The sequence below is a fragment of the Rhincodon typus genome, chromosome 7, assembly GCF_021869965.1.
Source record: "Rhincodon typus isolate 14 chromosome 7, sRhiTyp1.1, whole genome shotgun sequence".
NCBI lineage: Eukaryota > Metazoa > Chordata > Chondrichthyes > Orectolobiformes > Rhincodontidae > Rhincodon > Rhincodon typus.
Genome location: NC_063338.1, coordinates 80283201 through 80297442, shown reverse-complemented (window position 1 = coordinate 80297442; position 14242 = coordinate 80283201). Strand labels below are relative to the sequence as shown.

Sequence of the window (14242 nt, the reverse complement as noted above, 5' to 3'; positions counted from 1 at the left end):
TCAGTAGACTCTTAATTCCAGATTCTTTTATTGAATTCAACCATCTGCCATGCCGACAGTTAAACCCAGGTCCCCAGAACATTAACTGAGTTTCTGGGTTAATAGTCTAGTGATAAAACCATTAGGCCATTGCCTCCCCCTCATTCCGCTGTCAGTCATCCTCACAATTAATCATTTATTACTGTTTCTCCTCCCAACAATGACATGCAATGAATATACAGAGACCACTCTCACTCTCATCTTTTACTTGTTTCCCAACTTGCCTCGCTCCTATCTTTCCATCAATGGGAGTGTCATTTCAATATTCAGCTTGTCTTTTTCTTTAACAAAAAAGGTCAAATTAAGATAAGGACAACCAATATCTGCTTATCATCCCTCCTCACTATCAGGTATTTATGTTTAAAATGATTTCATTTTGTGACAATAAATTGTTGATGCTTGGACCTTTCCTGTTTGCATCAACACACACTTTTATTTATAAATTAAATATACTTGCTGAACATTACAGCACACAAAAATAACAATGACTATGACGAATAATATCACTTTTTCTTCACCTTCTCTCTCTCTCACTCACTTGCAAGCACACTCCTTTTCTGCTGAAATGATTATGTTTATCTGAATGAATCCCTTGGAATTTGGTCTTTGGCTTCTCAGAAATTACCTTGAAAAGAATAATTGAGTAGGAACTGCTGTAAGATGAGGAAAGATATTCTTGTAATTCCACTGAATAAATCCTGAGCTTACACTGAAGAATTGATGTACAAATTGTGATCTCTGGACAAAAAGAAAATCATAGTTTTTTATAAAATACAAAAGATCATTAAGTCAATAAATTAGAATGCCACTGTAAACTAAATAGTTCTTGTTTGTTTAAATTATGTCAAGTATTTAAAAAAAAAACTTGGATCAGAAAGTGTTCTGTGTGGTTTGTGGATCTTAGATGAAATAACCACGGAGTGGCTGAGGGTCTGAAATTACCTAGTGCCAGGAGGTAGCTGGCATTGATAAATCAAATGGGAAATGTGGGTCTAAGAAGTTACAATAACAGATGTTGACATAAATATGTGAACAAAAATGTGACAAATGGGAATAATGTTCATAATTTGAATTATGTGCAGATGTCAAATATCTGCTAAGATATGTTCTTACAACCTTTACAGACCAATAATAGTTTAAAGAGAAATTTAAACTTCAACTGAAATGATATGTCAATATTTCACAATTTAATTAACTTCTGATGTACTAATAATTAAAGACAAAACACCATTAAATAAATGATATGTTCCTTTTATCAGAAACACATCAAACTACCAAAGAGTTTGCAACCAAAAGCCCCAATTTATGTTACTTTGTCTCTTTATAGAAACCCAATCTCTTTAAATGGAAAGTAGAAATACTTTGCAGTACCCAAAGACTTACTTTGTTCTTTTTCCTTCCTAATCCCAATTTTCAATCTGAGAGATTTCCTTGGGATTTGTTGTCTAGTATCAGCTGATCAAACCCTCCAGCCTTGCCACAACTTCTCATGAACTCAGTTTCCAAATTACATATGAGCTTCCACCCTTTTTATTGTTATGGCAAACAATGGAGTTTTCTCTGCTTAAGATGCAGGCCGGCCAAAATTTAATTATTTTATCTTCCCAATTCCCAGTTAACTACATGTCATTCAAGATCAAAATGCAACTGCCTTTTCTCAGTGAGATTTCTGGGTTTATGTGAAAACCTGTAGCTTGATGTCAAAATGGTTTCTTTTGTCACTTTCTCCTTGGTAAATGAAAAAGATCAGCATTGTATCCAAGGAAAAATGTTAATCAGTTTTATCTGATCATTGCTCTTTTCAATTAAGAAACAAAAGGAAATACGTTCCAGCACAACCTGATCTTGAGAACATCTTTCTGGATTTTAGCAGGTTTAGGATATTATCATTGTGAACATAGCAAGAGCAATAACTACCCTCATATGTAAATATCCAGTAGCTTCATTTTTATAAGAAAAAAGCTGACTCTCCATGTGGTCTTTGAGAATTAAACATTGCACGTTTATCATCACAGGTCCTAGTGTATATCACATGACACATTTCATTTCCATAAAATTTAAGACTGTCTACAACACTCTTACAAACCAAAGTATATCGTCTTTAATCATAATAATCCAATAAACCTCACATGTAACAGTTTTTGTGTAATATATATCTATTGCTAGAGCACTATGCGATTTTTCATAATTTTTATTTTTTATCCATTTTAGCTTGGAGCTGTGAATTGGGAACTGTTAACTAAAAATAACTTTTGCATTCTGGGTAATAAATTGTGTTAAAAGGAAGACAAACTTTTCAAGCTTTTCTTTATTAATTAAGTCAAGCCTGGAAATTAATTGGAGGCTGGTTCTTAATCAAAAGGTTCTGTGATGCTTCATCAACAAGAAAGGGCATTTTGTTTAAACAAATAGCAGAGGTTGGCTCTTCATAAAGTTAATACCTGGAAATGGGTTCTAGTAAGTCTGGAAAGATCTTCCGCTCAAGTATATAGCAGATGTTGAATGGTATCTGGGACCTCATAGATGAAACGGTTAGTCAGGGAGTGTTCAGTGTTTGAATTGGGGTTGGCTCTAAGTTTTTAGTGAAAAATGGAATTTGTCCCTTGCTGCTACATTTTGAAGATTTGAGAGGTCCCAGCCTAACCTTGTCATCAACCCTAGGAAACTCAGAGAATAGAAAATCAATTTATATCTGAACCTTTATGTTAGTGAACTGTAAAGGTGATTCTCAGCAACATCTTCTGAAAATCAACTAATCAACCATCATCTATACCTGTGGAACAATGCATTATAAAAATCACTTAAGTAACCTGGCCACATTCATTATTTTCTTTTATTTATCTTTAACTGTGTTTGTTTGTCTGTTTGTCTTTTGTGTGGATGGGCTGGAAACAAGGCTTTTGGATTTAAAACATAGACCAATTACAATATTTTGTAGCTTAATTTTACTCTGCTAAAGTTATTCTACTGTTAATAAGTTGCTAAGTCATTTGTCTGAGATGGACACTGGTGTCTGGAATTGGTTATTTAAGAAGTCTGGTTAGGAACCATTGGAGTCACTTTTGAGTGCCTTTTAAGCTTTTAATTTTATACATTGCAAATACAGAGAGGCTTATCTGGTTTGACTGTCTGTCACTGTTTTGTAACATATTGTACAGCTGCCCATGACAGTGAATCGGATATAATTGTTGTCATCAGTAAAAGGGTGAAAGACGGAAAGTTGGTCACTTGAAGACTAAAATGGTTAAGTTTGAAGGTAAGAAAGTCTTGGATGTGAATTTCAACACAGAAGGGCTTTTGCAGTGATGGGGGACAATAATGCTATGAAATGGAAGATGAGGTCTTTATGATAGAGAGGACATGTGGTTGGAAGACCAGATCGGGTCATACTTACACTCTGGCATGAATTTTCTAGCTCACCTTGAGGCAGCATCAAAGGGAGGGGCTGGAAAGGTACAAAACTCAGTTCTGTGGGGGAGTCCTAGAAGGCTTACCAACGTCTACACATCGTTGTCACCTATTTTGTTGAGTTAAAGCAGGTACAGTGTATGCCTTTGTTCTTTCTGTTTACAAAGATCAGATCCTGTGTACCGTGAAGAGTTAGATAACTCAGATGTTTGAGCAACTGAAGTGGCATTTTCCACTAACTGGATACTGTTATCAAATCAAGAAGACATTTTGTCTATCTCTCAAATGAGCAATCCGGTATGTGAATTTCAGCAGTCATGTGATGCCAAGTATATAGGTCATATTTCTCAAAGCCTGGTAGTAATCAGACTCTTTGATCTATTTTTCAGGTGAGATGCTAAACCAAGCGTCCATTCTCCCTTTCAAGTGTATGTAAAAGATTTCATTATGGCATTTAAAGCAGATGACCAATGATTTTATTCATCTCGGTCAATATTGATCCCTCAGACTAGATTACTAAAGCAGATCAACTAATCATTATTTCATTGTTATGAAAGGAAAATACTGTGGCTGCTGGAAATCTGAAATAAAAGCAGGAAGTGCTAGAGAAAATCAGCAGGTCTGACAGTATCTGCGGAGAAAGAAACCTAATTAATGTTTCAAGTCCAGTACGACTCTTCAGTTCAGAAGGGTGTGATTGTGAGAAATGGATTATGTAGAGAGGAAGAGAGGAATACCTTTATGGCAGGTGACTGTGAGGTATTGGTGTGGGACAGCACAAACATGATTGTTTTTTGGTTAAAGAGTCTATTTTCAGATCAAATGAATCCCTAACATATTACTAATCTTCCCATTGCATGTAGGTAAATATACAGATAAATACTATTGATACATTCTGATTGACATTCACACTTTGAACTACATGGACAATTATATCCATCTAAGTTTGAAGAAAATACCTGGAAGCAAAACATTTATAAATTCACATTGAATCCCATGGAGTGAGACTATCAATGGACATTTTGTGTACTTGCCACTATACTTAACAATTTTTACAAACTATGCTTTGCAGACTGTGAGAATTAAATTTTATACAGTGATCCTGTCCTCCACTTCAGTGGCATATTATCATTTTGATTTAGGCGGCTAATGACAGTTTTCAAGAATATATTAAGAAGCACATGATTTATCCTTCTTGCATTTGTGCTCAGTAAAATAACTCCACAGAAGCATGTATTCTGTCACCAAGTCACCGTTTACTTACACATGGAGAGTCCTTGACACTGATTCAGCTCCCTCAGAGCCAGCTCTCAGAGTGAACAAGGGATAGGTTGGGAGTCCTGGGGTCTGAGTCTGGGTGGAATGTTCTTTGGTGGGTTAGTGCAGACTTGACAGGCTGAGTGGCCTCTTTCTGCACTGTGGGGATTCTAAGATTCTAGTCTTAAAAAATATTTATGTGTGTAGTCACATCCTCTCAGAAGAAAATTAATGATGCCAACTGAAAGAACGTACTGTTTTTCTTTAACTTATGTCTGTCTTTCCCTAATTCCATTATTTAGCTTCTTTTATATTATTTAAATTGCAATTCATATTTATTTTATTATACCTAAGGTTTTGGAGTAGATTTGTAGCTCAGGTTGTGGGTGTTGAGGTTGGTTGGCTCGCCGAGCTGGTTTGTTGTTCCGCAGACGTTTTGTTATCATGCTTGGTAACATCCTCAGTGCAGCCTCTGATGAAGCGTCGGTGTGTTTTCCCGCCTGGTTTTTAAACTCTGGGGTCCGTTGCGATGGATTGCCTCACTTCCAGGTTTCCCCCGTAGTGGAATATATATAGGGTCGAGTTCAATGTGTTTATTAATAGCCTGCTTCGTGGAGTGCCATGCTTCCAGGAATTCTCGTGCTTGTCTCTGCCTAGCCTGTCCCGGGATCTTGATATTGTCCCAGTCGAAGTCATGGTTCTCCTTGTCCATGTGGATTGAGATGAGTGAGTATTGATTGTGTCTTTTTTGTAGCCAGTTGGTGTTCATGTACTCTTGTTGTTAGTTTCATGTACAAGAGTATATGGCTACAAAAAAAAGACACGACCAATACTCACTCATCTCAATCCACATGGACAAGAAGAACCACGACTTCGACTGGGACAACACCAAGATCCCGGGACAGGCTAGGCAGAGACAAGCACGAGAATTCCCGGAAGCATGGCACGCCACGAAGCATGCTCTTAATAAACACATTGAACTCGACCCCATATACATTCCACTACAGAGGAAACCCGGAAGTGAGGCAATCCATCGCAACGGACCGCAGAGTTTAAAAACCAGGTGGGAAAACACCCTGATGCTTCATCAGAGGCTGCACTGAAGATGTTACCCAGCACGGTAACGAAACGTCTGCGGAACAACAAACCAGCTCAGCGAGCCAACCAACCTCAACATTTTGTTATACCTCCTGTGTTGGACTTGGACATAATAGGGATCTTGAATGTTGGTTAGATGACAGGTGAAAACCCTGTGTGATATACACTGTGGATTTTGTATGTACAATGTTTAATGTTAGTTATTGGAAGCTTGGGTTTCTGGTTTTGAGCTGGTAATTGATGTGTTTTATTGTGTTATTTAATAATTACACTTAAGTATTTTTGTAACTATGCAAAGTATTGTTTTAAATAAAAGCCAATTTTGAAGTCTAGCTGTCCTTCACACTAACATCAGCCAGTACAGGAACTGAACTCAAGCTATGAGCATTACTCTGCTGTACTAACTCTACCAGTTTTCCAGCCAACTGAGCTAAGCAGCATCCCAAGCTCTCTCTGAGGGAGGGCACAAAAGCCTGTTTTGTCTCATGTGGGACTACTAATTCACTGTGAAGCTATATTGTTACATACTTTGTTTGTAACACCACAAATGCCTACACTGCACCATACTGTAACCATTACCAAATTTGTGGAATCCTCTCCTTATGAGCCCACAACAGGCCAAGGTGAGATGAGGCAGCATTTGACAGGGAATGAAATCATGTGTTAATCACTGAAAGCTAGTTTTTTATTAATTCTTTCCAAGCCACAAACTGCAGCATAATATTTTATATTCTGATTGGTCTAAATGAGGCAAGACTAATTTCTAATTGATTTAAGGGCTGTGTGACTATCTCTCATTGGTTTTTAAGGGGCACTGTTATCAGTTAACATCACTTCCCATTTTTCCTGATTGGTTCCCTGCAATTGATTATTCATGAGCCCATTCTTCTCATCATGGTTTGTTTCTGTTATTTTAATACATCTTCACAAAGATAATAGGACATTTTCCAATATCTAATTTCCTCATTTGTTCGGAATAGGACAATATATCATCCTCATGTACTTAAAACTGATACCATGAGTTTATCATCTCAGATTTGCTTAATTGGTCAGAATTTCAATTAAATCAAAAACCTATCAGTGACTATCTGTCTTTAAGAGACCTTCTGCAAGGCATTTGGTTTTACTAAGAGTTGTTGCTGTTTGGAAGAGTTATCTTTTTTTCAACAGATGGTGAGGCAGTAAAGTTGACATTATAAAACTAATAAAGACAATTAGAAAGTAGGCCATACTTACAAGCTACAGTGTGTATAAAATAAATGTGCATTGTGATAACAAATTTGCAAGTGAGGCATACTTATGCATTCAGTTAACATATAGTCTTGAGTAATAAATATCAAAAAGGATTACACAGCCACAAAATAAAATCACACAGTGTAGCTTGACTATAAAGAATGCATTTAGCAAAATATGATTGCTTTTTCTCACTCCAAAGCATTACGGATTGAAACTAGCCTGATATACAACACAGCTGTTATTTTTCTTGTTCCCTCTTCACACAATAAGCCTATTTAACTTTCCTCTGATAATTGCAACTTCAGGTACTTAATAAGATTCACTGTGAAAAGGATGGCAGGTTTGCTCGTTCAACCTTGAAAGTCTGCAGGTTTCTCCTCTGTGATATGGAAATAAGTGCAAAAGGGCACTTCACTTTCAACTAAGGCTGGGTTATGAGCTGAGGCAGCGCATGACTGTCCTACATTAATAACAATTAGTCAGTAAGAAGATATTAGGCTAACTGCTGAACACACTTTGGTTATTTGATCATCACTAATCTAGAACTAATTATTGAACATGAACTTCCCTATACAGACAATCACCAACTCCAAAAATAAAGAATCTAACCATCTCCTCTTGACACTCAGCAACATAACCGCTGTTGAATTTCCTATCAATAACCGGGTGGCTACCAGTAATGAGAAACATAACTGCAATAGCAATATAACTATTACAATTACATGAGGAAATCAAAGGCTGACATCATTGTGGTGAACAATTCAGCTCCTGATGCCCCAAAGTCTGCCCATCATCCACAGCCAATAGTTATGTGCAGAATGGAATAATTGCCACTTTCCTGGATGGGTGCAGCTCCAGCAATCCTTAAGAAGCCCTCCACAATCCAAGGGAAAGCAGCTTGCTTTATTAGCACCCTATCCACCATCTTAAACATCTAACACCTCCAACACTGACACACTGAAGCAGCAGTGTGCATCTTGTACAGGATGTGCTGCTGAAACTCACCAAGGATTTGATAACACTTTTCAAACTCATGACGTTTACTATGTAGAAGCACAAGGGCACCAGATATATGGAAAAGCCACCACTTTCAGTTTCTCCTCCAAGCCTCACACCAACTTGAGTTGGAATGATATTGCTACTTCTTCACTGTTTCTGGGTTAAAATGCTGGAATGCCAACAACACTATGGGATCGGCAACAAACATGGAGCTTGCTGGCGAGGTCGTTTCCCATGACAGAATCTTTTAAAAGTACTTACACAGCCTGGACTACAGAACTTTTTGAAAGGCTTACAGTTACTTTCTCAAGGGCAATTAGAATTTATTTTAGAATTTATTGTTATATGTACTTTTACAAGAAAAATACAATGAAACCTGTTATAACTCGCCTTACCATGGCGTCAGAATGACAGAAGTCATAGGTAAATTCATAAGCAACAATAAAAAGTTAATTTAAGACAAAAGTTCATCACAGTCCATTTATCAGCTCCTGGATTTGAAGGAAGCCGATCAATCTATAATGAGAATGCCAAGCCTGGATGAAACCGACATGCCGGACCATGGGGAAAACTGGGCCGAATGCATCTGAGAAAAACCACTGCCAGGACAAGGTTGCCAACCTGGATGAAGAGGCTACGCCAGGCCATGGAACACTGGGCTGGAAGTGCTCACCAGATACTGACTGTCTTGGATCACAGCATGTATCCAAATGGTTCTTTTCAGATTCAGGTAAATATTATTAAGAGAATGCTCAACAACAGCTACTTGCTTAAATATGAATGTTTATTGAGTAATAATAAATGATGATAGTGGTAATAATAGATGGAAAAGAAAAGAGGAAAAAGCAACAAGTCTCATGCCTTTCTAGAAAAAGCAAAAGTCTCATGTTCTTCTGCCTGTCAAAGACCCTTCAATTGATGGCTGGTCTGGAGGCTTAGGTTCATTTCCAAGTCAAAGTGAAATCTAGCAGCAGCTGTAACAGCTTGGAATGAAACTCTCTCTCTTTCTCTTTTGCAGTATCACAAACAACCAGTACAGAAAACAACAGATACAATAGACAGAACTGCTGGCTGGCACAGACAATACAGGATGGGAAAACAAGTGCAGGTGTCATCTTCTGCTCGTAAAGGAATGTTCACAGGATTCCTTCAAGGTCATGCAGCTTGTTAAGTATTGTTCTAAACTTTCCCAGCCTATATTCCCATCCTGAACAAGACTATTTTCTCATTAACCTTTAGCCCTTCGGCCCATCCTATCCACCGATGAGACCTCAACACTGGACAAAACCACCACATCCAGGAGACCACTCCTCAGAGCCGAGACCACTACGCAAGGAAAGGGCCGCCACTCCGGACCACCGAAGCCACGCATTGCATTTGAAGATGTGGTGAATGCTGTGGTGCCTGTGTTTCCTCCTGCTTTGTGCGACAGGAGGTCTGCATTACCTGAACACTCCCCCCCACTGCGGGATGGAATCCAGAGGTTGGAGTCATTAGACTGATCACAAAACAATTTCAATTGTCCACTGGAAGAACAGTGTGCTATGCTGAAGCTTACCAGATGGTGTACCACAAGGATCTGTCCTGGGTCCTCTTCTATTGGTGATTTTTGTAAATGATTTGGATGAAGGAGTGAAAGTTCGCGGACGATAGGAAGGTGGGTTGCGTTGTGGACAGTGCAGAGGGCTGTTCTAGGTTACAAACGGACATTGATAGGATGCAGAGCAGGGCTGAGAAGTGGCAGATGGAGTTTAACCCTGAAAAGTGTGAGGTGATTCATTTTGGAAGGACAAACTTGAAAGCAGAATACAGGGTTAAAGGAAAGATTCTTGGCAGTGTGGAGGAGCAGAGGGATCTTGGAGTTCATGTTCACAGTTCCCTGAAAGGTGGATAGAGTTGTTAAGAAGGCATATGGTGTGTTAGTTAATAGAGGGATTGGGTTCAAGAGCTGTGAAGTTATGCTCCAGCTATACAAAAGCCTGGTTCGGCCACATCTAGAGTATTGTGTCCAGTTCTGGTCGCCTCATTACAGGAAAGATGTGGAAGCGTTGGAAAAGGTGCAGAGGAGATTTACCAGAATGTTGCCTGGAATGGAGGGAAGGTCTTACGAGGAAAGGTTGAGAGGGCTAGGGCTTTTCTCTTTAGAACAACAAAGGATGAGAGGTGATTTGATAGAGGTGTACAAAATGATCAGAAGTATAGATAGAGTAGACAGCCAGAGACATTTTCCTAGGGTGGAGGTAGCTATTACGAAGGAACATAGTTTTAAAGTGAGTGGAGGTAGATATAGGGGAAATGTCAGAGGTAGGTTCTTTACTCAGAGAGTGGTTGGGGGTGGAATGCATTGCCGGAGAGGGTAGTGGAGTCGGCCTCATTAGGGGCATTTAAGCAGCTATTAGATAGGCATCTGAATGATAGTATAAGATAGGGGTGGAGGTTAGATAGACCTTAGGTTAGGGTAAAAGTTCGGCACAACATCGTGGGCCGAAGGGCCTGTACTGTGCTGTACTGTTCTATGTTCTATGTTTACCTCGGGATGATGTTTGTATTAAAATATGGTGCATGAGATGAACTGCAAAAACCATTGTGAACAAAGTCCTGTTCAATTAATACAATTGTGTGTTAAATGAGTAAGTGAACAACAGAATTAGTGAAAGGGCCATTATTAAGGCAGCGTAAACAGCCTTAATTGATCCAGTTAACAAAATCATAACTTCATACACCAGAATGTTGCTATGGAAACTAAATGACAATTACCACCAATTTCAAAGAAAGATTTTACTTCTGCAACACAGATGGCATCAAGCCAGCCAAGTGGCCAGTCACATCAAATAATTCTAATCGATAGTAAGAGCTGCTGATGCTGGAGTCAGAGATAAGAGAGTGTGGAGCTGGAGGAACACAGCAGGCCAGACAGCATCAGAGGAGCAGGAAAGTTGATGTTTTGGGTCGGGACCCCTCTTCAAAAAAAAAAATCCTTATAGACAGTTAACCAGGAAATATCAGTTAATTTTTTATTTACTTCTTTTTACAACTTTACAGAAATCAACATAAAGATGGTGCTGTATACATGGTGTTAAGGTTGACATGAAATATAAACAAGCTTTAAAAAATAGATTTTATTAATTGAAAAATCTAGGGTTTTTTAAAACATGTTATGGGGAAAGTGCGACTTTCAACAAATATAAAATTAATCTTTCAGGGCCAAAGACCTTATTCAAATGTAAATATAAATTGGTACATGTTAAAACCTCAGCTACACCTCAATCAATAAGGCAGAACATTTTCAATCATCTTATGGTAAGACAAATTAACTTCAGAAGTAGAAGTTAATGTCAAATCAGTGATTTCTAATTGTTTCCATCTGTGATCACTTCAGGAGCACACCCTTTGAGTAATGTGAAATCACTGTCATCAACTTCTGTGTTTAACTGTGGTGGGGTTTGCATCAGATGTTACAGTGAATTTCACATGATTAATTACAATGACTGGCTACAGATGAAACTGTATGAAGAAAATCATCTGCAATAACAGCTTATTTTGAGCAATAACAGCTCAAAACAGAGATTCCCATCATTGTATCATTCACACTTTAGCATACGAATATTTAGATTAAAAAATGCAAAGATGCAAAGTTAATTCATTCATAAGGCAATTTGTCATTCTGTAAACAGTTTCAATGATCATAATTGTCATCAATGAAAATTATCTATATTCTGTGTCATAGATTCCCTGCAGAGCGGATAGAAGCCATTCGGCCCAGTGAGTTCACATCAACCATCAGAAGAGCATTCCACGCAGACCCACACCCCTACTACCCTTCCCATAATCTCACATTTTACCATGGCTAATTCACCTGAACTGCACACTATGGGGCAATTTAGCATGGCCAATCCACCTAACCTACGCATATTTGAACTGTGGGAGGAAACCGAGCACCCGGCAGGAGCCCACGAAGACACGTGGAGAATGTGCAAACTCCACACAGACAGTCACCCAAGACTGGAATCAAAACTGAGTCCCTGGTGCTGTGAGGCAGCAGTGCTAACCACTGAGCCGCCTCTACGTGTCAATCATTCTTGAAACTCAACTAAAGCCTAGACGTTTAGAGGAATTTCTTCACTCAGAGAATGGTGCATCTTTGGAATTGTCTACTCCAGAGAGTTGTGGAAGCTCAAACATTGAACAAGTTTAAGGCAGAAATCAGTAGGTTTCTGGAGACTAATGACATTACGGGATATGGAGATTATGCAGGAAAGTGGCATTGAGGCAGAAGATCAGCCATGATCTAATTGAATGGTAGATCAGCCTCAATGAATGGTCTACTCCTGTTCCTATATTCCCATTATTCAACTTTATGTTCAACATCCTAGATGATAACTTATGATAAAGAAATAAGGCACTTTTTTTGTCCTTCGGAGTAATACTGCTCCATGCACATTGTAAGCAGCACACTCTGGCAACCAGTCACAAAAGAACATCCCAACCAGATCACTAAATAATCCAATTTGCAGTATGCTGGATTTTCTAGGAACGTGAATAAAACTCTAATAGTTTGCCATAAAAGCATGACAGCTTGATTGAACTCGTTTGCACTCATGCTACTCTTGTTTTAAAAGTTATCAAGTATTCTGGATATGCACCATCATCGCAAAAAATAACAAAAATGGAAGGTTTGTTTAGATCATTCACTGCACAGTCACAAAGGTCAGCTGAATCTATCTGTGGATCGACTGGTGTTGGTTCCAGCATATTCTGTTCTCCTTTGCACAGCTTCCCAGTAATCACTCGTGCCTGATAGATGTATTTACATCCATCAAAATCAGGATCAGAGTATTTGTTGTCACATGAATACGAGGCATTCAAAGCAAAGTAAGTTCCTTTTCCAAAGTAAGTAGCTGAAACATTAAAAATACATTATTAGGTACCATCTACAAGATGCGCTGCAGCAAGGCTCCTTCAACAGCACCTTACAAATCCATGACCTCAACCACCTGGAAGGACAAAGGTAGCAGGTACATAGCAACACCACCACCTGCAAGTGCCCCTCCAAGTTACACGCAATCCTGATTTGGAAAAACATTGCTATTTCTTCAGTGTCACTGTGTCAAAACCCTGGAACGGCCTTCCGAACATCATCACTTGGATGTACCTACTCCCCATGGACTGTAGTGTTTCAAGAAGGCAGCTCACTACCACCTTCTCAAAAACAAATATTGTCTGGCAATAAATGATGCCCACATATCAGAAGTAAATAAATAAAAATTTTACAGTCATTGCTTGTATTGATCATCTGCTGATCTAATGAAATGACAGTCCAATTCAAGACTCTGCTATAAATAGAACATTCAAAGCTCTGAATGATCTGGAAATTGTAGCATAATTTAATCCATTTTTCTGCTGACCCTGTTTTGGATTGCAGGTCATCAGCACGATGGGGCCAATTTTCAGGATTAAGGTATTCCCTCAACAACTTTAAAACCAATTTTCCACGTGCCTGGTAGCCTTTCTTTGTAATACAGAAATCTGGATTTAGCAATATAAACAATGGAAAGATGAAGAGCGGATGGCAATTACCCAGAATCTGTATTAAAATGGGATTGGCAGTGAGGAGACTGGCATGGAGCGTGGGGCATTAGACTAGGTGAGGGTGAGAATGTGAGGTAAGTTGTTCAGTAAGTTTATGTTTAAATGCATTTGGAGACATTCTTGGTGCAACTTCTACCATCACAGAGTCATAGTCATAGAGATGTACAGCATGGAAACAGACCCTTTGGTCCAACTCATCCATGCTGACCAGATATCCTAAATTAATGTAGATAAAAACCGCGAGAACTGTGGATGCTGTAAATCAGGAACAAAAGCAGAAGTTGCTGGAAAAGCTCAGCAGGTCTGGCAGCACCTGTGAAGAAAAATCAGAGTTAACGTTTTGGATCAAAATGTTAACTCTGATTTTTCTTCACAGGTGCTGCCAGACCTGCTGCGATTTTCCAGAAACTTCTGTTTTTGTTCCTAAATTAATCAAGTCCCATTTGCCAGAATTTGTCCCATATCCCTCTGAACGCTTCCTATTCATATACGCACCCAGATGACTTTTAAATGTTGTAATTGTACCAGCCTCCACCACTTTCTCTGTCAGCTCATTCCATACACACACCATCCTCTGCTTGAAAAAGTTGCCCCTTAGAACCCTATTAAATCTTTC

At 38.8% G+C, this 14242-nt stretch overlaps 2 protein-coding genes and 1 long non-coding RNA gene across 13 annotated transcripts in view; 1 reads left to right on the top strand and 2 right to left on the bottom strand.

Moving 5' to 3' along the window:
• Window positions 1-14242, bottom strand: part of LOC125483514 — a 73646-nt gene that overhangs the window by 6539 nt on the left and 52865 nt on the right. The gene's annotated exons all lie outside the window — the stretch shown is intronic.
• LOC109915678 (RNA-binding protein 43-like) overlaps window positions 1-14242 on the top strand; it is a 63085-nt gene that overhangs the window by 4906 nt on the left and 43937 nt on the right. The gene's annotated exons all lie outside the window — the stretch shown is intronic.
• The window catches only part of LOC125483513 (protein mono-ADP-ribosyltransferase PARP15-like), a 9117-nt gene continuing 5912 nt past the window's right edge, over window positions 11038-14242 (bottom strand). Inside the window, exon 3 of the mRNA XM_048599172.1 lies at window positions 11038-12935. Within this exon, the coding sequence (XP_048455129.1) occupies window positions 12634-12935 (302 nt within the window). The 3' untranslated portion in view covers window positions 11038-12633. The remainder of the gene's footprint in view (window positions 12936-14242) is intronic.